The following is a 22,319-nucleotide window of genomic DNA, read 5'->3' on the forward strand; positions in this document are numbered from 1 at the left end:
CCTCCAGCTCTCCCTTCCTTCTCAAGTGTGGAGTGTGTCAGCTCCGGTGCTGAACTCGGAAACACATAAGAGTTAGGTAAGATTCAGCCCTATGGGAACACCTTCCTTTCTTCTTATCCTTCATCAGCCTTGTTATTATTTAGGTCCCCAATACGTCAGATTCCCCAGCACAGAGACGCCGGAGGACATAGTAGACGTGTGAAGACCAGCAGACCAAGGAGCCACCTGTTACGGACAAAAGGCAATGACTCCTGGGTGGCTACAGCTACTCACGTCCAAAGAGCCATAGTGACCAGTGAAAGGAAGATGCCCGTCCAACACGAGGGATGTGAGAACTCAGGCCCCAATCCACCCTGACGAGCTCATTGGTTTTCCCCTCTCCTCCTTTGCTCCATCCTGTTGATGTAGCCAGGAGGATGCCAGAAGTAGCCAGGAAGATGCCAGAAGAACCCAAGATGAGTTTTTTTTTTTTTTTTATGTCTCATGGTTCAATTAATATAATTTATTAATTTATTGGGTCACTTCATCCTAAAATAGGATTTGACTAATTTTAAGAGATGTACATAACAAGAAGAAAATAATAAAGGATCGAGAAGAGAAAACAAAGTCAAATAAAATGAAAGCAGGGCTTGATGCACAAATGGAAAATTTTTTATTTTTTTAATTTATTTTAATTGGAGGCCAATTATTTTACAATATTGTAGCAAATGGAAAATTGCAAGAGCCTGTTGTCTTTAGATTTGGACCTTAATCTCTGAGCCTCCTAGTGGTCAAAATGTAATCCATTTTAATGCTACAGTCTCACCAATGTCTAAGAAATTAATTGTTCATGAAAGGTCCCTGAGATAACATGTGTGTTTGCCCTTCCCCCAAGGATACCAGATGGGTTTAGCGTGACCTTCAGCACAGGTCACCTCACCTCCTCCCTCTATGTCCAGGCAACTTCAGAAGTAGGGTTGGGTTGGGGACTTTGCATGTGATCCTTAAACAGCCCTTTCTGGGTGCTGTCCATGGAGAGTGCTCTGACCTGGGCCCCTGCCTTCAGAGCCTCTTACCACCCCTCCAGGGTACCCCCATGACCCCATCTCCTGCTGGTCTCCGCCGCCTCTAAACACAAAGTTACTCTGGTCTACGAATTCCCCAAAGCACTAAAGCCAAGCCGTGTCCTATGTAGGAGGAAGGAGAGGAGGCCTTCCCCCTCTTTGTCACACTGGGTGTGACACCAGGCACATACTGGTCACCCAGCACCAAAGGAGGGCTCCCTGAGCCCCAGACTCTCAAGAGGTAGGTGACCACAGCTGCATCCACCTTTGCCCGCAGCAACTCTCTTGCTGGAGCTCAGATGGGCTCCTACCGCTGGTCCAAAACCAGCCTAGAAGCAGGCTGGTTTTCTTCACCTTCCCTCCCATGGCCCTTACCCTCTGGATGGCCAGATTATGAAGTATTTTCCCACAGTGAAAATGTGCAAAATAAACACGACTTTAGAAAGAAGTTCAAGGTAATGGCAGACAGGATCAGAATCATCTTCACGTGCAAACAGAACCACTAGCTATGGCTCGATGAGAAAATCAGCATCTAGGTGGATCGTTATTCCGGTCAATTTACATAAAATGGTGTGATTGGATTCTGCCCTTGACTTAACCAAAGGGCTCCTAGAACAAAGCGGTTCTCAGCTTGACAAGTGGGAGCCTAAGCTCAGCTGAGAACAGGGGCTCGCACACTCTCCGCCCTCTCCCCCGCCACCAGCGGCGCAGGCGGGGGTCACTAGGGTTCCTAACTGGGATCAGGGGAGCGAGGCCTCACGGGGCACTGAGGTCTTCATCCAGACTCAGGGTGGGCTGGGGGAAGCCCTGGAAAGATGAGAAACCTGACCCCCTGAAAACCACATTTGGAGGCAATTCCAGACCTGCCTGAAACCAGAGGGAGAGGAAATGGTGCTAAAGGTAAGCTGGAGTTAATACTGATGTCGGGAATGTGCAGAGAAGCAGCCATGGGCAGAAGACCTCAAGGCTCAACCCGAACCGAACCGAACCGAACCTGCAAAGCCTTCCTAACCTCCCACTACGGGCGGCACTAACCACTTGTGACAGACGGCAGCAGGGGCGTAAGATGGGCACCTGCTGCTAAGAGCGGGAGGCGAAGGCACGTCCAGAGGGGAGGATGGGCTCAAAACTGAGGTCAGGGGATGTTCCACATGATTCATTCTGAGCCCATTCAGAGAAAGACTTCCAGGCCGCTTGGCAGACACAGCTCAACTGGAAAACGCCCTTAAAAGGGACAGCGTGCCTCTGGGTGTGCACACCGCGCTGGCGGTGGGCGGAGGCAGCTTACTGTGAGCCCGCACGTGCGCGTGATCGCCCATGCTGAGTGGTGGACCAAGAGGCCAGAAAAGGCAGCAGTGGGTGGACATGGGCCTCAGTGTCAACATGCAGGTGGAACAGAGTGAATGGAGATGCAGGCCTGGGCCCCAAGGCTGGGCTACAGAGACCCAAGGCAGCCTGGGTGGCTTGAGACCATCTGCCACCCATACCCCTTCCAGATGTCACCACATTCATACTTCAAAACCTCGTGGTCCCAAAAGGCATTACTCTTCTCCACAGACTGACCAAAAATAAAGTCTTCTCTGCAGGCTGAAGCCATCTGCACTGTGGGCCCCAGAACAGGACCAGGCAGGGAGAACCCAGGGGTCCCTGCTGCTACATTTTCCAGCACAGGAGGACCCCAGTCACCTTACACTCCTTCAGGCTGTAAGAAAGCTGTCTGCTGAGTCTGTGGAATGAACGTCTAAGTGGTGCCTTTCAGTCACCTCTGAGGAGCCAATGCCCTTCCTGCAGTGGAGGGTATGGAAATCAAGTTTGGAGATGCAGCTCACAGGAGACACTGTCCCAGGGAGGCAGTCACCGCTTCCACTTCCCATGACCAGGGTCTGACCTGCGGTCATACAGGCTGAGAAACCGCCCATTCCTCAGAGTGAATCCACTTCCCCAAGAGCAGATTGAGGTAACAAGGCTCAGGGTGTATCAAACCAGCTGTTGGCTTCTATGAGCAGCCAAGACCTGCTGGAGGTTGCTAGGCACCCTGGAAGAGGCATGGGGCGGGCCCCAAACATGGAAGCCACCCGAATGAGAACTTCTTCCAGAGGCAGATTCAGGGACAAGGAGAGGCAGTCTCCCTGGGCCACGTTCTCTCCCGGCCCACACTGCCCTCCCGTTTCACGGCTACAGTTCAGAGAGACGAGCCACAGGTCACAAACATCAAAACTGTCCCGAGAACGTGAGACACCAGTATGCTTCCAAGAACAGGGGGGCGGGTGACACTTGAGGGGGAGAGGGCTACATCTCACTTCTACAGAGCTCAGCCTGGCTTCCACAGGGAAGGTTCCAGAAAATTCAGAACCACATTGATTCAGGTGTCAGGAGCAACTGAGGCAGTGTTTGCAAGGTGGCTGGAGCTTGCAAGGTGGTGGGGCTGGGGAGTGGTCTAGACCTCCTTTGAGGAGCATCTTCCTCCACACACAGTGCTCCTGAAGTTCTGTCTGTACCCAGCATTTCTCTAACTTGAACAGGAATGTAACCTCCCACACACACACCTCCCCCCAGCTTCAGACCTGCTGTGTATTGCCTCTTGGGTGTCCCTTAGGTACAAGTTCAAAATGTCCCAAATTAACCTTCTGCTCTTCTGCCCTCCTGCCCTGTCTGCACCTCCTCCTGTGCTCCACCCTGAACAAGGGCAGGCTCCACAGCCACCCAGGCATTCTAGCTTTCCACGGCTGCCCTCAACTCTGCCTGTGGAACCTCTCAAATCCAACCCCCTCCTCTTCAACGTCACCACTGCTCTAGCTCAGCGCCTCACTTCTAACTAGAATATCGCGATAGTGTTCCAACAGTCTGCAGCACGTCCAGGCTCCGTCCAGCTATTAGGTTTCAACAATACACATCTGACCAGGCACCCCTCAGCCTGGTATCCCAGCTCCACATAGCCACCAGGTCCTCTGTGACCGTGCCCCCACGCATCCCTCCAACCGGAGCTCCTACCACTTCCCACCTCCCGTTTGAAGCCTCAATAGTAGCTAAGAAGCTATGGTCCCACCCCACCTGAAGCCATGCTAGTTCACACCACCAGGCCTCTCCCTGGACGTCCCTGCCCCTCCTCCAGGATCCTTTCTCTTGGCTCAGGGGGCACCTTACCCATCATCTTATTGTCGCAGTTACTGACATCTGCTGGTTCAAAGCCAGGGCTCACCCATGGGCCCTGCTCCTCAGAGGTAAGGTGAGGCAGGAAAGGTAAGCCAGGAAGAAGGGGACAGGTAGTGACTGAGGTGAGCTGGTTCTTGGGAAACTGAGAAAGGGGCTAAGGAATGATCGGCGTCTCCCCAGCTGCCTCACATGTGAACAGAATTCCATTCTCCGAGGGTCCCTCATATCTACTATCTAATTTAATAGCATTTCCCAGGTTCATGAACAGCCAGAGTATGCATGGCAGCAAAGTATCAATAGGTGGGTGTTAGAAGGAACCTCCTTCAAAATCCTTTGCAAACCATAGTCCTTGGCTAACATTTTAAAACACTCCTAAGGAGAAAGCCTGGAGGTCAAAGTGCTGAGAACTGAAAACCATCCTGTGTGAAACTTTCTGACGGAACCTGCTGCTGTGGGAAGCAGCTCTTTAAGGGCAACATTTAGAAAGCGCCGCATAGGCCTGGGATGAGGTGGCTCAGAGTGAAAGTGCACCACGAGCCTGGAATCAAGATCAGTGTTCAAAGTCCCCTCCACAGCGCTCCACACCCACTGACTTCTTTTACTCTCCTCTGCCTCAGCCTTGGCACAAAGCTTCTTCCATGCCAAGAGGGAGGGGGCCGGGGGCAAACACACAGGGGTGAGAAAGCACTGGCCAGGAAGCCCGGGTTTCTTATGGTTTAACCTACAATCGAGCCGAGTCTAACAGGAAGCAGGGATGATCTCCTGAGAAAAAGGGAAGTTCTTAAAAACCCCATTTCCTTAGCCCAGATAGTATCCCAGGGGAAGAGACGTTCCTTTGACTACGTTACTTTTCCCAATCTCAACTCACCTCTCTCTCTCACCCATATTATTGTGAAGATGGACAGTCTTATCGAGTGCTTCAGTAAGAGCTCAACCTTGCTCAAAGCACACTGCCGGTTCTGAACATCCCCAGTCCCTCAATCGGTTAGGATTCTCTATGTCCATATTTGTTAAAAATTGAATTCGTAGGGAATTTTAACTGAAAACATGGTCTACAAAGTGCTTTGGCACCTGAGTTACCTGCCCCGATGGGAAAGGGGACTCAGTGTAGCAGTGAGAGCACCTCAGGCCCCAGAGGCAGATGTGGCCGAATCCTGTCTCTGCCATTTTCAGATGTGTGACCCAAGCAAGTCACTCTTCTCTTCCGGGAAATGAGAGAAATATTAGTACCTCCTGGGGCAGCTGTGAGTGGATGAGAAGATGTATATAAAGTGCTTAGCTCAGAGCCTACTGAAAAGCTCAGGGAACACTGGCTACTTTTTTGCTACTATTAATAATGATCTACTAATGATGTCACAGTTGTTCCTATCCTTTGATAAGCTCACCCCCTGCTCTAGGTCACTGATTCTCAATTATGTCCCCTCTCACTGGAGGGTCTCAAAATTCTCCCAGGTTGTTATGCCCCAGTGGAAAACTGCCATGGGTGAGAATTTTCCAATGTACCTGGATGAGGCATGTGTACCCGGGGACAGTGTGAAGGCACAGGAAGGTCTCAAATCACTGCTCAGGGCCAACAATTTACCTCTAATCTCCTTAGTTACCAGTCTGGCTCCAAGACTGATAAAGCTCTCACATGACAGCAAATGTAAGGACAGCCTGAGGATTATGTGGGATTTTTTTCTGCAGGAGAAAAACACATTATACTTAAAAGAAAGTGCCTTCAAATCTGGATCCTAAGTGTTTGTAATTCACTTCCAAATTACCTCGATGGTACCATGAATAACCTCCCTGGGTACACACCAAGCTTAAAAATTGGGACAGTTTCTTTCTAGCATACATCTTAGGATCTTGGAAGATTTCGATATAGCTTTCTCTCTCTTTTGCTGTTGGGGGCAGTGTTTCCTATGAGGCCTTCCCTCCTGCATGGGTTCTCCGGTGGGCACTGAAGTGGGAGCTGTTGTTGAAATCTTTGCCACACTCTGTACACTTGTAGGGTTTCTCCCCGGTGTGGATTCGCTGGTGAATAATGAGACTGGAGCTCTGGTTGAAGCATTTCCCACACTCTCTGCATTTATAAGGCTTTTCTCCCGTGTGGATCCTCTGGTGGGTAATGAGGTTGGAACGGTCACGGAAGAACTTTCCACACTCGAGGCATTTGTAGGGCTTCTCTCCCGTGTGCACCCTCTGGTGTGTGATGAGCTTGGAACGCTCCCCAAAGCATTTCCCACAGTCCATGCACTCGTACGGCTTCTCCCCAGTGTGGGTCCGCTGGTGGTTGGCCAGCGTGGAGCTCTTACTGAAGCTTTTCCCACACTCAGCACACTCATATGGTTTCTCTCCCGTATGGATTCTTTGGTGACTGATGAGGGCAGAACTTTTAGAGAAGCTTCTTCCACATTCAGAACACTGATACAGTTTTTCCCCTGCATGGGTGCTTTGTGGTCCAGGCGAATTCGCATTCTTACTGGCACTGTGAGGTTGCTCAGGATTTGTCCCTTCGGTGGAGTTCCTCCAGTGAGCACTGAAAGACGGGCTCTGGCCAGAGTTTTCCCCAGGCTCACGACAGTGGTCAGAATTTCCTCCCAAGTGGATTCCCTGATGTTTCAGGAGGTCTGAGCTCTGGATAAAGCTTTCCCAACATTCTTCACATTTATAGGGCTTTACTTTCATGTGTGTTCTCTGGTGGGTGATAAGATTGGAGAGGTCGCTGAAGCTTTTCCCACATTCAAGGCATTCGTAGGGCTTCTCTCCAGTGTGGATTCTCTGATGGGTGTTGAAGTTGGAGCGGTCACTAAAGCTTTTCCCGCACTCGAGGCATTTGTAGGGCTTCTCACCTGTGTGTATCCGCTGGTGGGTGGTTAACTGTGAATTCCGGCTGAAGGTTTTCACGCACATGTCACACTTGTAGGGCTTCTCTGCGAGGTACAGGCCTTGGTGGTCGATGAGCTTTTCCAAGTCCTCTTCAGAAGAACACTCTTCCCACTGCTCCTGGGATGGATCTCCCCACTGTCCTTTACCTTCATTTTCATTTTCACTGTCTTCCCCCGAGTCATGAGGGTAGCAATCATCCCCAGCAGTGCATTTTGATAAGGCTCTGGGCAAATTGCAAAAAAGGTCGTCCTCTGGAATCTGGTCTTCATCCTCACACCTCATCTCAAAACCTGGAGAACGGATAGAAATGCAATCATTAGTTAGTGCCTATTTATACATCTGGATCTTGCACCTTGTGAATTTGGCTAACCTGAATTTGTACTTGTGTCTCACATCTCACATCTTATAAATGTTTTGGTGCACACATGCATTTCTTACTTGTTAAGCTTAGGAACAGAGTCTGAGACGTGCTTAACTCCACCAAGGGAACCACTGAGCCCAGCCCAAGCAGCCAGCTGTCAAGTCTCCTTAGCCAACCACCCTATGCCACTGCTGAACAAGGAACACCTCCTGCTCCTGTATATTCAGTCTGGCCTGCGTCACATCAGATTGAAAGAACTCTATAACTGCCCAGATGGATCCAAGTAAAACTCTAGACCAACTGCTTTTTTCATCTAGGGAATTACGCTAAGCCAGAGACTGGATAATCTCAGGAAAACACAAATCCTTTTCTTATTCAATTCCATTCTTTTTCAGTTCAAAGAAAAGATAATGAGCCTGGCTCCCACACTCTCTGCACACTTGCAGATTTTGTGGACAATCTAATTACTAAAAACTTACCAGTGTCTGAGGTTTTAGGACTTGGGGTTGGAGGTCTGATGACATCTTCACCTGCCATCTCATCCCAAGCCTCCTGGCTGACAACCTCGGTACTGCTCTGATCAGAAGTAGGGAGACCTGCTGCCTCCCCGCCGGTCCCCATGTCTCTAACCGCAGTCCTAGCCCTCATCAGCGAGTCCAGCTCCTCATAGAAGGGGCAGGTCCCAGGTGGGTGGCTGCTCTTGGCTTTTCGGTAGCTTCGAAGGAGGTTTTTGAATCTGTAACGACACTGCTCCAGGGTCCTCAGGAAGCCCTGTGCACACAGCCGCTCTGCAATGGCCCGGTACACCTGGCTGTTCTGGTGACAGGTGCGAAGCTTCTCAGAGAATGGGGACTCACTGAGAATGGTCAGGAAGGCCTTGGTCTCCTCGTAGCCCCAGTGCACACCTGCTGTCAGGAGTGAAGAGTTCAAAATTGAGAGACTTGATGAGATTTGCCTAGGTCATCAGGGATCAGGGTCACCTGCTCTGCTAAACACCTAGAACACAGGCACTGTGGAGATTACCCAGGTGCCTAGGGCACCAGCAAACAGTATACCCTTGTTTCTTGAAAGGCTATGCCAGGGCTTCCCACCCCCACCTCCTTCTAAGAGAGTCTATTAATACTTAAGTGTCTTGGGACTTCCCTGGCAGTCCAGTGGTTAAGACTCTACACTTCCAATGCAGGGGGTGCAGGTTCAATCCCTGGTCAGGGAACTAAGATCCCACATGCCGTGGGGCATGGCCAGAAGTAAAAAATAAGTAAATAATAAATATTTAAGAGTCTTGGCTAAAGGGGAGGACTTAAGGAGCTGTGTTATACCAGGTGACCAGCCCCCTGACTTCAGCTGACTGTATCAAGGAAAGGCCTATAACCAAGATACAGGAGACTCTCTGTATCTCCACATCCATTCAATACATGTCCTCTACTTGCTTTATAAATTTCCTTTTTAACAAACTGAGAATCCCTTCAGATAACGTTGTAAGAGAATCCAACTGAGGATGCCCCTTCCTCTTTTGTGGAAGAAGGAAAAGGAGGTGATCTATTTTCAGTGCCTCTGCAGGTAAAGGATGCAGCCAGGGAAGCGACATGGTGGAGGGAAACCCACCTAAGAGTGGAGGCGGGAGCCCTGAGCTCTGGTTCTTGTGTGTCTTTAGAGATGACACTTCATAGCCTGGCCTTCTGGGTTTCCACTTTTGCAGTGACTGGGTATTTCCTCAATATATGCTGTTCAAGTATACACTGTCATGATTTCCGCTATATCAATGAAATACTTCACTCAATATCTTTCTTTACCTATATTTACTACTTGTGAAATCACAGGCTGATGTGCTCATACACATAAAATTAAAAAGTTCACTCATGTTAACACTTATGATCATCCCCATACTACCATTAATACCCTCTGAGAAACACTGAATTAGCTCTTTAAGGTCCCGTAAGGTTTTAAGTGTTTGCTTCTTTTTTGCACAGTGAAGGAAATCATCGACAAAATGAAAAGACAACCTACTGAATGGGAGAAAATATCTGCCAACGATATGACCAATAAGGGATTACTATCCAACATATATGAACACCTCATACATCAACAAAAGGAAATAACTCAGGTTAAGAAATGAGTAGAAAACTACTGAGCCCGCATCTGCAACTACTAAAGCCCACACACCTAGAGCCTGTGCTCTGAGACAAGGGAAGCCATTGCAGCGAGAAGCCTGAGCAAAGCAACTAGAATAGACCCGTCTGCCACAACGAGAGAAAGCCCAGGCACAGCAAGGAAGACCCAGCGCAGCCAGAAATAAGAAGTAAGAAAAAAAGAGAAGAACTGAAGAGACATTTTTCTAAAGAAGAAATGCAGATGACCAACACATGAAAAGACACTCAGATACTGCTCATCATCAGGGAAATACAAATCAAAGCAATAAGAGACATCACCTCAAAACTGTCAGAATGGCTGGTATCAAAAGTCTACAAATAACAAATGTTGGTGAGGATGTGACAAAAGAGACTCCTTGTACCTTGTTAGTGGGAATGTAAACTGATGCAGCTACTGTGGAAAACAGTATGAAGGTGTCTCAAAGAACTAAAAATAAAGCTACCAAGTGACTCAGCAATCCCACTGCTGGGTATATTTACAAAAAAAACCAGAAACACTAATTTGCAAAGATCCATGCACCCCAATGTTCATAACAACACTATTTACAATTGTGAAGGCATGGAAATGACCTAAGTGTTCATCAACAGATGAACGGATAAAGAAGGTGTGGTGTGTGTGTATATATACCTATATATATTTATATATAATAGAATACTACTCAGCCATAAAAAAGAACAAAACTTTGCCATTTGCAGCAACATGGACGGACCTGGAGGACATTACGATAGGTGAAATAAGTCAGACAGAGAAAGATAAATATTGCATAATATCACTTACGTGTGGAATCTAAAAAATACAATAGACTAGTGAACGTAACAAAAGGGCAAACTCACAGGTATAGAGAACAAACTGGTAGTTACCCAGTGGTGAGTGGGAAGGGGGATATAGGGGTAAGAAGTAGGAGGCACAAACTGTTGGGTGTAAGACAGGCTCAAACTCTCAGGTGTTGTACAACATGGGTAATAGAGCCAATAATTTTTCAATAACTGTAAATGGAAAGTAACCTTGAAAAACTGTATCAAAATTAAAAAAAAAAAAGTTTTTAAGTGTTTGCTTCTCTAAGGAAACTCAGACAAGGAGAACTGACCACAGGAGAGAGAATCAGAGCTTGAGGTTGACCTTGCTCCAGCAGCATCGATCCAGACTGGCAGTCTGTGTCCTGAACTACAGCAGAGGTTTGGTTGGTAGGAGGTTTGGAATCTGAATCCAACTAAGCCCCAAAGTTCTTACCAATACGACTCTGGAGCAGAGCTGGGCCCCCTGGGATCCCAGGCCCCTGGATGGACTCGGTGGCCACGTCATCACCATTACAGTCGTCTGCCGTTTCCTCTGGCTCCCAGCCCCCTTCTTCCTGCTCATCCACCTCCATGTCACTGTCCCCTAGCCGGGGGAGAGCCACAGTCTCTCCTGGGCCGTCCGAGGCTCTGATGGCTGTCCGAGCCCTAACCAGGGCCTCCAGCTCCTCGTAGAAGGGGCAGGTCCCCGGCGGGTGGCTGCTCTTGGCTTTCCGGTAATTCCGTAGCAGGTTCTTGACCCTGTAGCGACACTGCTCCAGCGTCCGTAGGAAGCCCCGTGCCCTCAGCCGTTCTGCGATGGCTCGGTACACCTGGCGGTTCTGGTGACAAGTCCGGAGCTTTTCAGAAAAAGGCGACTCGCTCAAAATCGCCAGGAAAGTCTTGGTCTCCTCGTAGCTCCAGTGCACACCCGACACTTTCACATCCTCCACGGGCGCCGGGCACCGTTCTTCCCAGGTCTTGCAGTCCCTCCAGGCCAATGCCTGAGCTGGTTTAGTCTGCTCAGGATCCACGCTGTAATCTGCAGAGTTCTTTTTTCCAGAATTTACAAGTCTTGGACCCCAAAACTCTGGTCCCTGCTCTTGCTGGGCAATGATGGTTGGTTTTGAAACCGGAACTCCTATACAAAAGGAAGAAGATCCATGATTAAGTAGAAATGATCTGTCGAGCAAAGCATTTTGTCTAAAAAGTCGTTTACACATCATTTGACTCCAAGAAACTAATGAGAAATTTCCATGCTAATCCCTTAAAAGGACTGAAAGGAAAGGTTACCTCACTAGAGGTAACCGCCCCAGAAATATACTGACTTGCCTGCTTTGTTTATTTGCTTTTTGGTTGGTGTGATAAAATACATCACACAAAAGAGGGGCTGTTACTGGTCCACAGATGGGCACATACTCTAAATTAAGACCAATCAGAAAAAACTTCATGGCTGGAAGGAAGGCTGTGTGTGCACATGTGTGTCTGATTTGAGTTTCTCTTAGCTAGAAACTTGAGGTCTCAAATGCCACTGGCACCTACCTTTTGCACCTACACAAAATAGCTTTAACACAAAACTAAGACAAAGGCTGGCGAGGGCGAGAGAAAGAAAAAACCCAGGTCTGCTGGGTGGTACTGCCAAGCCAATCTGTACTGCGGTTGGAGCACGCCCTCCTCTGGACATCCAATACTGTGGATGTCAAAACAGTTAGCCAGATTTAAAGGACAAGTGTCCCAAGAGCTCCTGACCCCAACAAATAGGAAGCCTTTAATTAAAATAAATAGTTGAAGAAAACCAGATGAAAGAGTTTAGAGCTAAAAGAGGCTTAAGGATTATCTAGTTCAGCATTTCCCAAAGGTTGTTCTTTGAAGACTATTTTCCCCAGAAATCACTGTAAAAAAAAAGGGGGGGGCACGCTTTTCATCATGTGTAAAAAGGACACACTGCCCAGCAAGTAGCCAACAGCTCCTAGTGTCTCACTTTACTGCCCAGAGTCAGACTTGGCACCAACTCTCTACCTGATTCTGCTCTTGTGTCTCACTCCCCTCTCACTGATCTTATACTCCACCAGGAAATGTTCATTATGGCTTGACTTCCCGTGAAGATGTGCCTACAGAGAAAGCGTCTGTGCTGGTCATACGGGCTGCAAGGATTTTGAGCCCTGTGATATTTCTTTGGCATTGTGATTTAAATGCATCAATCTCCTGGGCTTAGTTCACTTGACTCTGCTATGAGAGATGGACCCTGTTTGATGCTGAAAAGACTGGGTTTCTTTTTTTTTATCCTAAAAAAATAAAAAACATGAATCCGCCACGGGTGTACATGTGATCCCCATCCTGAACCTTCCTCCCACCTCCCTCCCCATCCTATCCCTCTGGGTCATCCCAGTCGGGTTTCTTCTGGACCGGCAGGCTGGGCGCAGCCCCAAGACGGGGGTGAGTACTGAGGATATGAGGATAATGAGCCCTGAGCAGGCAGGCTCTTGGCAGCCAGCCTGCCAGCCCAGAAATCCACTCCCCACACCCCTGCCCTGCGGCCACCATGCTGGCCACAGAGAGCATGTCTTCTCGCCGGGTCTGAAATTCCAGCGACTTCTCAGAGCTAAGAGTCTTAGGGAGTGAGGAAACGCACCATGGGAACTGAGTGTACCCAAACCCAACCATATCTTATCCAGAGAGCACAATTTCCTTACCCAGGGACAAGCCGTTCCCACAGTTGTCTCCTGGGGGGTCCGTGCAGAATTCCTTCTCGGCGTGTCTGTCGGGACCCAGGGCTTCCTGTGGAACATACAACAGAGGACCTCAAATGTCACTGACCTTTGAAAACAGCCTGGGAATCCCGCCAGGCCCCAGGAAGGATAATGGACACAGCAATAGCCTGTGTGAGGCCAGTCAGCAGCCTCAGCTCGCCCCAGGAGAGGCCCAGTACACAGGGCAGGAAGGGTGGAGAACTAGCACCCTGCACCCGACGGGGGCCACAAAGAAAGGAGAGGAGCTGGGGTCAGGGCACAGGAGAAGTCACGATGGGAAAGGAGGAGCAAACGGTAGCTTACCTGAGACTCCGCGGTCACCTCCCAATCTCCGACGCTCCCCGTCTTTGGGAGAGCAGGGACTCGGGGAGTGAGGACAGCTGAGAAGGAAAAAGCATCTCTGAAACCCAAGTTCTGGTTCCCAAAAAAATCACCTCGCTCTCAGGTCCGGCTTTCCTAAAGCCCTGCTTGGATCACACTGAGACTGCCACTGTAGCTAATGTGGATTCCTGCCTTCACTTTCCTTTGAGAGTTTCTGGCTGCTAAGCTGCCCCAGGAGAGATGTCAGCCCTGAACTCCTACACTCACCAACCAGCCCCAGGCCCAGCTGGAACCTGCTACAGGACTCAGTGACAGTGAGGCCTGCTAACACCAGTGGGAGTTCCATCTTCTTACTTCGCAGGGTATCCATCGGACACGATTCTATCCCTTGCATTGAATTCTGCACATCCCTCCTGGGGGATTCTACCTTACCCCCACCCCTAAGCCCTCTTCCCAGATGTTCCCTGACTCTTGGTACTCACCACTCTCTTTCAAGGGCTGTGGCACCATCTTGGTGTCTAGATTCTTGGGAAGGTCAGGACACGAGTTCTTCACCCACTGCTTCTGGGACTGTTCCTCAGGCCAGTGATCTGCTGGCTGCAGCTGGCAGCCCTGAGATTCCTTCGTTGTCTTTAAGGACCTCGTATCCTCTGCACACAGTTCCAGTTCCTACACACAGATGGCCAAAATTCCCAAGCATAAGTTCAATAACTGGTAGGGTAGGGCATGTTCTTTACAGTTACAACTGTGGTTCAGATGTTAACAGGCTCTTAAAAAACAAAAAAAACAAACCAAAGATGGCTTAAAGTATGACAAAGTCATCAGACTGACTTCAGTAACAATCCAGCATTTATACCACCAAAGCGGGACTGTCTGCTCAACTTTTTCCATAGGTACTTTCAACACTCGCATGGTTCAAAAACAGAAAACATACAGAGATGTAATTAGTGAAAATACCCCAAACTCCACCTGTCTCCATGCCATCTGTCCAGTATCTTCCCCAACTCCTCACCATACGTAACCACTGTTCTTCTGCAGCCTTTCAGAGTTTCTTTATATACAAGCAACCATATAAATATATATTATTTTTCCCCATTTTGACATAAAAGGTAGCAACTATTATACAATGCCTTGAACCTTATTTTTTTATCCAAGATAATATTCACCTTTATCAAACTTTATTAATGAGTTTGCCAAAAACTCACTCCAAAAACCTTTTGGCCAATCTGAAAACTCAAATCCACTCTCACAGAGAGGAATTTTATCTCTGAGAAAATATATTAGGATGGGTTGTGATCATCAAAAGCTATTCCCAAGGAGGAGACCCACCAATGTTCTGTGACATTCATAGAGAGAAAACACCTGCTTGTCAATGTTTTAAGAAAACAGTAACTTTGTGTTCAAGATAAAAATAACTTTGTTATAGTTACAATCTTATAATCCACAGAAGTGCTAGGGACTAGAAAGTGAAAAGTGTGAAGTCGCTTAGTCCTGTTCGACTCTTTGCGACCCCATAGACTGCAGGGATCTAGACCCAACAATAATTTTAGAAAGAAGCAGATTCAAGTGCCTATGAGGAGGCAAAAAATCAGGAGGATATTGACTGGGGCAAGGGTGAATTAAGAATTCATCAAATATGGTTCATAGATGCAATGGAATACTACTCGGTCATAAAAAAAGAACAAAATAATGCCATCTGCAGCAACATGGATGCATCTAAGTATTATCACACTAAGTGAAGTTAAGTCAGAAAGGGAAAAACATATACTGCACAATATCACTTATATGTGGAATCCAAAATATGACACAAATGAACCTATCTGTAAAACAGAAAGATTCACAGAAACAAAATTGAAGCAGCAAGGTTACATTGAGATGAAGGTTTTGGTTGGCTGGCTCAGGCCATAGTGGCCTGAAGGACCTGTTCTACAAGTACCAGCTTCAAAGCGGGATTCAAAATTTGTTGTCATAAAGGAAATGGCAACCCACTCCAGTGTTCTTGCCTGGAGAACCCCAGGGACAGGGGAGCCTGGTGGGCTGCCGTCTATGGGGTCGCACAGAGTCGGACACGACTGAAGCGACTTAGCAGCAGCAGCAAAATTATAAATTATTTTCATGGGCTTTCAGGGTCTCTTGAAAATTATTGAAACTGTGAATGTTAAATCCACAATACTTTCACGACCCTTATCTCAGCTCTACCCTTTCTATGAATCTGGACAGGTTACTTACCTGAGTCTGTTGAACTATCTGAAAATGGCCATGTCAGCAGTACCTACCTTACGGGGTACCTTACTGGGCAGCTGGGTTGATTAGATAAGGAATACGCACAGAAAGCTTAGAACAGTGTCTGAGGCACAGTGAGTGCTCAATAAATGTCAGTTAATATCATTTGAGCCTCATGACTCAGAGGTATTTCAATTCCCGTGGTTTGCAGGTACAGCATATGCCATATAGTAGAAAGAACAATGAACTTGGAACCCAGGATCTGGGTTCAGGCTCTGGTTCATACTGACTGAGCCTCGTGAGCCACCTGTCTTCGGGGGCCTTGGTTTAATCCGTAAGATGAGGACAATGATGCTATTTCTGTCAACCTACATTCCTGCTGTAAACTAAAGAGATCACATACTTAAAAAAGATTCTAAGTATAAAACACAATACAAATTAATGTACTGTGACTATCTACTGGGAGGCAGCTTAGAGCAATGGTTACAGATGCTGAGCATAGACGCAGACTGCCTGAATTCAAATCCTGCCTCTCTAGAGGCCAGTGACCTTGATCCAATGACCTTTCTTCATTTTCCTCATGGGTAAAACTAGGATAAACAGTACTGGCATCATTTAACTGCTGATGGACGAAATGAGTGGATACATGGAAAGCACTTAGAACAGTGCCCAGGGTATTGCAGTGTTCAGCACACATCGGATGACTGATGACATCACTACTGTGGTTTTGGCCATCATCCCCCTGGTAGCAGCCCCACTGCCTCCCGGCCTGCCCCTTGGAGAGCAGGCTCTTTGCCTTACCCGCTGCCCCGCGGCCCGCGCCTCTCGGTGCCAATCCTCCACGAGGGCCACCGCCTCCTCACCGCTCTCAGGGTGGCGGGCCTGGACCCAGGCCTGGGCCTCCTGGGGCAAGATGGTCAAGAACTGCTCCAGCACCAGAAGCTCCAGGATCTGCTCTTTGAGGCGGATCTCCGGCCTCAGCCAGTGACAGCAGAGTGCCCAGAGCTGGCTGAAGGCCTCGTGGGGCCCTGCTGCCTCCCTGTACTGGAACTGCCTGAAGCGCTGGCGGGAAGCCTCGGGGCCAGGGACGCGATCACGGTCCTTCTTGGGCTGGGAGACTGGGGTCCAGGAGTCCTCTTCCAGCTTCACAATCACAAGTTCTTCAGGCTCTTGTTGCGGGGAGGCCCGGGCTTCTAGGGCTACGGCCATTTTCTCTCCTGGACGTCTCCCTTCAGCTGGGCTCTCCATGTCCAACGTCTTCCTGCATCTGTAGTGTGTCCTCAAGGGGCTCTCGGGAGAGGAAAGGCCCCCCCTGCTCTGAAGGCAGAAAGACAGGGGACAGTATGAACAAGAGGATTAGGAGCCTCACCTTCCCTACTCCCCGCCCCCCACCCCCCCACAAAACCTTCCACTGCTTTGCATGGGGCAGGGCTACTAAGAGATGCCCTCTCCCATAAGCAGGAAGTTAGCCCACAGTCTGCCCCCGAAACCAGCAGCCAGCAACCTCAGGGGAAGACCACACAGTCCAAAATCCTCCGGGACACCCTAAATGTCTTAGCTGGGCGTCCCGGCTGCCGTGCTTGGTCCCCGCCCAGCCTTCCTCCCGCCACACGTGTCCCAACTCCAGCCTCGCCTCCAGCTAGGTTCCAAATGTCACCCCCCTCCATAAGGTCTTTCTTCCTGGGCCATAAGCTTTCCTCTCTGGGTGCTCTCTTTGCAAAATCCCTCACTCTACACTGCCCCTTGGTCATCCCACACATTTGCCATTTTTCACCACTTCTAAACTGATAACTCCCAAAACTCCCTCCATCCAGGACCTGTCTCCAGACCCCAAAGTCCAACCACCTACAAGGCATTTCCATCTGACTCTCATAAGCACCTCCAACTCAAATTTAGTCAAAAACTAAATTCATCATTTTCCCCTGCAAACCTGTTTCCCTTCTGGAATTCTCTATCAAGCAAAGGCACCACCTTTCAATAAGGTACCCATGCCAGAAATGTGGTTATCATCTTTTTCCAAGATCCCCCACATCCCTTCATTACCAAGCTGGGTCTACTTGGAGTTCTCAGCACTTCCACACAGACAGTGAGTGGCTAGAAGAGGACTCATGACCACCCGGCAGCCTCCTGCTTGTCCCTCAGCTACCAGCTCAAAGTCCCCTCATCTGTTAAGAGTTTCTTGACACATTCTTGTCATGCCCAGCCCCCTTCCCTGCTCTCCAAAAGTCAACTCCCCTCATCCTGTGTTCCCAAAGCACTTGGCAAGTACTTCTAACACAGGTGTTACCTGACACTATCGTAGTGACCTGTTCTTACGTCTGACAGTCCATCCGACTGTATTGCTGGGGCCACTACTGCACCTTACCCATTTCTGTATCCACAGTGCCCAACCTACGTCTGATAAATAGCAGGACCACTGGAAGCTTTGCCTTTTATTAAAATGGTAAACATCAAAAATCTACTGGGCTATGGAAGGTACATAATTTATATTGAGCTAAAGAATTAACCTTTCATGAAATTTCTCTTCTTTCAAGCTTTTTTAATATGGGCCATTTTTATAGTCTTTTATTGAATTTGTTACTATATTGTTTCTGTTTTATGTTTTTGGTTTTTTGGTGTTTTCCTTTTGGCTGTGAGGCATGTGGGATCTCAGCTCCCTGACCAGGGATTGAACTCGCAATCCCTGCGTTGGAATATGAAGTCCCAACCACTGGATCAACAGGGAAGTCACTAAATTTCTTTTTTAACCACAGCCTTAAACATGCACTAGTCCAAACACATTTGCATCACTGTCTCACATGAAGACTAATTCACTAAGTCATATGCACAGTCCCACTACGAACCCTGCACTATATTGAGATCTGGAGCCCCAACTGTGACTATGACAGTCTCCACCTTCATCACAGTTACTATCTACTGAGAGAGAGAGTTGACAAGCAAGCAAAGCATACGCTCCTGCACAGAGCAAACATTAACAAAAACAGGCATTTAGCAGTCCCACCAGACCCAAAGAGTCTGATAATACGTATTTTTCTTCTGGGAAGATTTGAAAGTTGCAAAGGTTAGTTTTGAACAAAATCTGAAAGATTTTTCTGCTACTCTCTTAGATACGAAGAGCAGTCTAACCACAGAGGGAGGTCAGCACAGTTAGCAAAGCAGCCTTCCCACAGAGTGGAGAGGAAAAACGGACATGGGCCCTCCTCAGTCCTGAGACTACCAGAAATATCGGGGGCTCACGAGGGTCAGCGACCTCAAAGGGCATCCATTTTATGAGTGCCCAAGGGGTGCCAGGCTTGGTGCAAAGTGTTCTACATTCATGATCTCACTGAATCTTCCAGGCAAGCAGCTGAAGGGCCATTAATGTTGAGTTGCCTTATATGATCTGTAAGTTCCACACTTTACTTACAAACACCAGAAAGAGAATGAAAGGACGTAATTTAAAGCACGCAACCAGTTCCATTCACTATGTGTCTATTCCCGAGCACGTGGTGATGATACTCATGACACTGCTGGTCCCCAGGGTGGCTGAGCCGCCCCAAGCCTCCCTCTCCATTGAGTGAGCAGAGTGTCTTTCATACAGTGTGGTCCCTAAACACAAGCTAACTCTTTCATCTAACGTTCAACCAAGAAAACCTGGCTGTGATATTAGCTTACTGAGAGACAGCATGTTGGCTACGAATTGGCTCCCTGACAAAGGATTTTCAAGCTGACTGTGATTTTTGGCTAAATATGATTTTCACCTTCTGTGCTGACTTTACTATATAATTATCCTTGTAACGTATAATTTCACAACATCCCCAATTTACATATAAGGAACTGAGCTTCTGTGAAGATCCATGTGAGGCTCCACAACCACCAAGTGGCAGAGTTGAGATCTAAGCCCAGGTTCATTTTCTCCAGTCACTTCTCCTAACCATTCCACAGCTTAGCCAGTCATCCAAACCCCTGAGAAGACGGTATGGAGAGTGGAGAGAACATGAAGACAGGAGTGAGCAGATCGGGGGTACCAGCTCCACTCCTGCCTTTTACCAACTGCATGACTTTGGGCAGGTCACATGGCCTTGGCAGCCATCTAGCCAAACTGCAGTAGCCAGACTCATCAGGTGCCCCAGGCTCCCCAACTAGTAAGAGGGTGCACAGCAAAGGACAGGAAGACTAGAATCAGCAGCTGCAAATGTAAATGGCATGGGGTCAGGCAATGTAAATGAGTACACGGATGGAGTAGGGACTGCAGCCAACTTCAGAGCACCAGAACACAACTGGCCCAGTGTTCACAGAGGAGCCAGAACTCTGGATTCCTAAATGTTGGCAACCAACTCAGAACTGTTTCAAACACTATGAGGATTAACTAGAGCGTAATGGCAGGCTTCATTCAGCATGGTCTGTTACCCTGCCACCTTTCAGCTAAATGATCTCAAAGGTCTCTTCTTAGACTTAGAAAGGGTACAGAGTCCCTCAGCAATGAAGGAGGTGTCATCAGAGCCAGGCTCCCTTTATAAACCCAGGGAAGCAGGGAGGCATCCCAGCTCCCTGAGTGTGCACGCAGACATGGGGAATGGCGTCGTCCCAGTGAATGGCAGGCTGCAAGAGAAGATGTGCCCCAGTTTCCTGGGAAAGGCCAAGACTAGTCTGTGACCTCCAAAGGGAAAGAAACTGGGAGTTCCCAAAGTCTATCAAGCTCACTTGGCTGATTGTCCAGGCTACTGCTTAGAGCAGCCCGAGCTTACACGTAAGGACTTAAACCAGGGACAGCAAACAGGTTTCATTTAAAGCACCAACTACAGTCAACTGTGCTAAGGACTCTGCACCCCATGTGAATATGTACTGTGACCAGTGAGTTGTGATGGCCAGACACAGGAGGCAGAGAAGGAGCACGCATTCTGTGCATTTGCCACCTCTGGTTTAAAGTCCCACAGGCACTGACTCAGCTGCCAGCAAAGACAACCCTGACAGAAGACTAAAGTGCACAGAGAAATCCACTAGAAGTAGCAGTCTTCAAGCCTGGTACAGCAATGCTCACCCTGGACAGTCTTTATTTATACACGCATCAAGCATTTACTGATTTACTTGATTACTTGATTTACATTAAGTACTTACTACTGTGGGCTGGGCAGTGGGGAAATGGAGGTGATGCAGAAACTGTTCCTGTCCTGAAGATACTCACAGCATAGTGGAAGCCACAACAGAAAACTCACAGATAATTATGATCAAATGTGGTAAATGCAATAAAAGAGGTCTGTGGGAGCTGGGGTGAGGGGGTGACTTAAATGAAGAAAGTAACATTTGATTTGGTTCTAGAAAAAAAAAAAAAAGACTGAGTCTCTGAGCAGAGATTGGGGGGAATGTGTATTCTGAGCAGAGAGAACAGCATGTATAATGGTGGAAAACCAAACAGCCTCCCCAGGATATGGTGATAACCTTGCCAGCACGAAGACTAGGATGGAAAAGGAGTTCATGAAGGGTCTTGAATGTCAGGCTATTATCTGGACTTAATTCCATAGATGATGGGAGTTAATGAAGGTTTTTAAGTAGAAAGCCTAATCTGATTTGTGGGTTCAACAGATCACAGCAGCTACAACATGTCTGTCCAACCTGTGAAGGTGAAAAAGTGTAGGTTTCAACAAAATCCCTGACAAGGAAATACTCAAGATACATTAAGGAAATTAAAAGATCTGAAAATCCCTGGATGTGGAAGAATGCAAGGGGAATCAGAGGGCACCTGGGTAAAGAGGATGTTGGCACGTTCACTTCCATCAGGCAGAAGGAAAGAGGTGCAGGTTGAGCCCAGAGCACAAGAGCCATCCCCACCCTCTGGGTTCCAGAGATCATGACCATCAGAGAAAGTGTATGGAGGTATCAAATGTTTGTTTTTGATGAGCAGGTAGAGGCTCGAACACTATCTTTAAGGTCAGGCTTCAAGCTCAGGCCCTTTTCCCTTACTTCTTGCCAGGGCCCCAGAACCCTCTCTTCTTCCCTATGAGGTCTCTAGACCCTTCCACCTTCAGAACCTCTCCCGACTCCTCACCTACAGAGCTTTCTAAGAATCTCCTCACTGCCAGGGCCTTCTACCTCCCTCCTTATCCCCGACCCCTCTATGACCCTTTCCATCTCCGGACGCTTCATCCTCTGACCGGCCCTCATCCCCCACCCCCCATAAAAGCCTCTTTCTCCCGTCTCACCTTTCCCCGACCCCCTGTGATAACCACCACGTCCTAAGTCTCCTCCAGCCCAGAGCCTTGAGTCTCAGCTGCCCCCGCCCAGCCACCCGGACTCACCCACCAAGACACCCACTTCACAACAGGGCGGAAGTGCTCCAGGACTCGCGCAGGGAATGCTGGGACGCGGAGTCCGAACAGCGCCACCCCGTGAATGGCGCTTCTGTGACTACAACTCCCAGAAGGAACCGCGCGAGCGCCAGAGTGTGGCCCCGCCCCCTCCTCGCTTGCGGTCTTGCAGGTGTAGTCAGCCAATAGATGCACCATCTCCTCCGGCACCGGAACAAATCGGAAGAGATTATTACGCATGGGGGCGGGGTCTGTTGTGATCCCGGTCCTTTCCACAGGCTCTGGAATAACGGCACCGCCCAGGGGGCGGGCATTCAAGCCGAAGGAGCGGAGTCTATTGAAGCTCAGAGCAAGAGCGGGTGGCTGGGGGTATATTAAAGCAGAAACAA

At 48.6% G+C, this 22,319-nt stretch overlaps 1 protein-coding gene across 4 annotated transcripts; it reads right to left on the minus strand.

The window, feature by feature from the left end:
• Positions 1–641: 641 nt before the first annotated feature.
• On the minus strand, positions 642–21,999 carry ZSCAN20 (zinc finger and SCAN domain containing 20). 4 transcript variants are annotated; one of them, XM_027537930.1, is made up of 8 exons: positions 21,922–21,999; positions 16,448–16,963; positions 13,906–14,092; positions 13,406–13,482; positions 13,046–13,130; positions 10,810–11,493; positions 7,908–8,333; positions 642–7,357 (listed from the first exon to the last, which is right to left on the minus strand). In XM_027537930.1, exons 2-8 carry the CDS (start codon positions 16,892–16,894, stop codon positions 6,099–6,101), a joined length of 3,165 nt encoding a protein of 1,054 aa, XP_027393731.1. In that variant the 5' UTR covers positions 16,895–16,963; positions 21,922–21,999; the 3' UTR covers positions 642–6,098. The 4 variants fall into 4 exon arrangements, with proteins under 4 accessions (XP_027393731.1, XP_027393728.1, XP_027393729.1 ...); XM_027537927.1 differs by having other exon boundaries at positions 7,908–8,336; XM_027537928.1 differs by having other exon boundaries at positions 7,908–8,336; positions 21,926–21,977.
• Between the last annotated feature and the right edge of the window lie 320 nt (positions 22,000–22,319).

This window comes from Bos indicus x Bos taurus, chromosome 3, assembly GCF_003369695.1.
Source record: "Bos indicus x Bos taurus breed Angus x Brahman F1 hybrid chromosome 3, Bos_hybrid_MaternalHap_v2.0, whole genome shotgun sequence".
NCBI classification, from domain to species: Eukaryota; Metazoa; Chordata; class Mammalia; order Artiodactyla; family Bovidae; genus Bos; species Bos indicus x Bos taurus.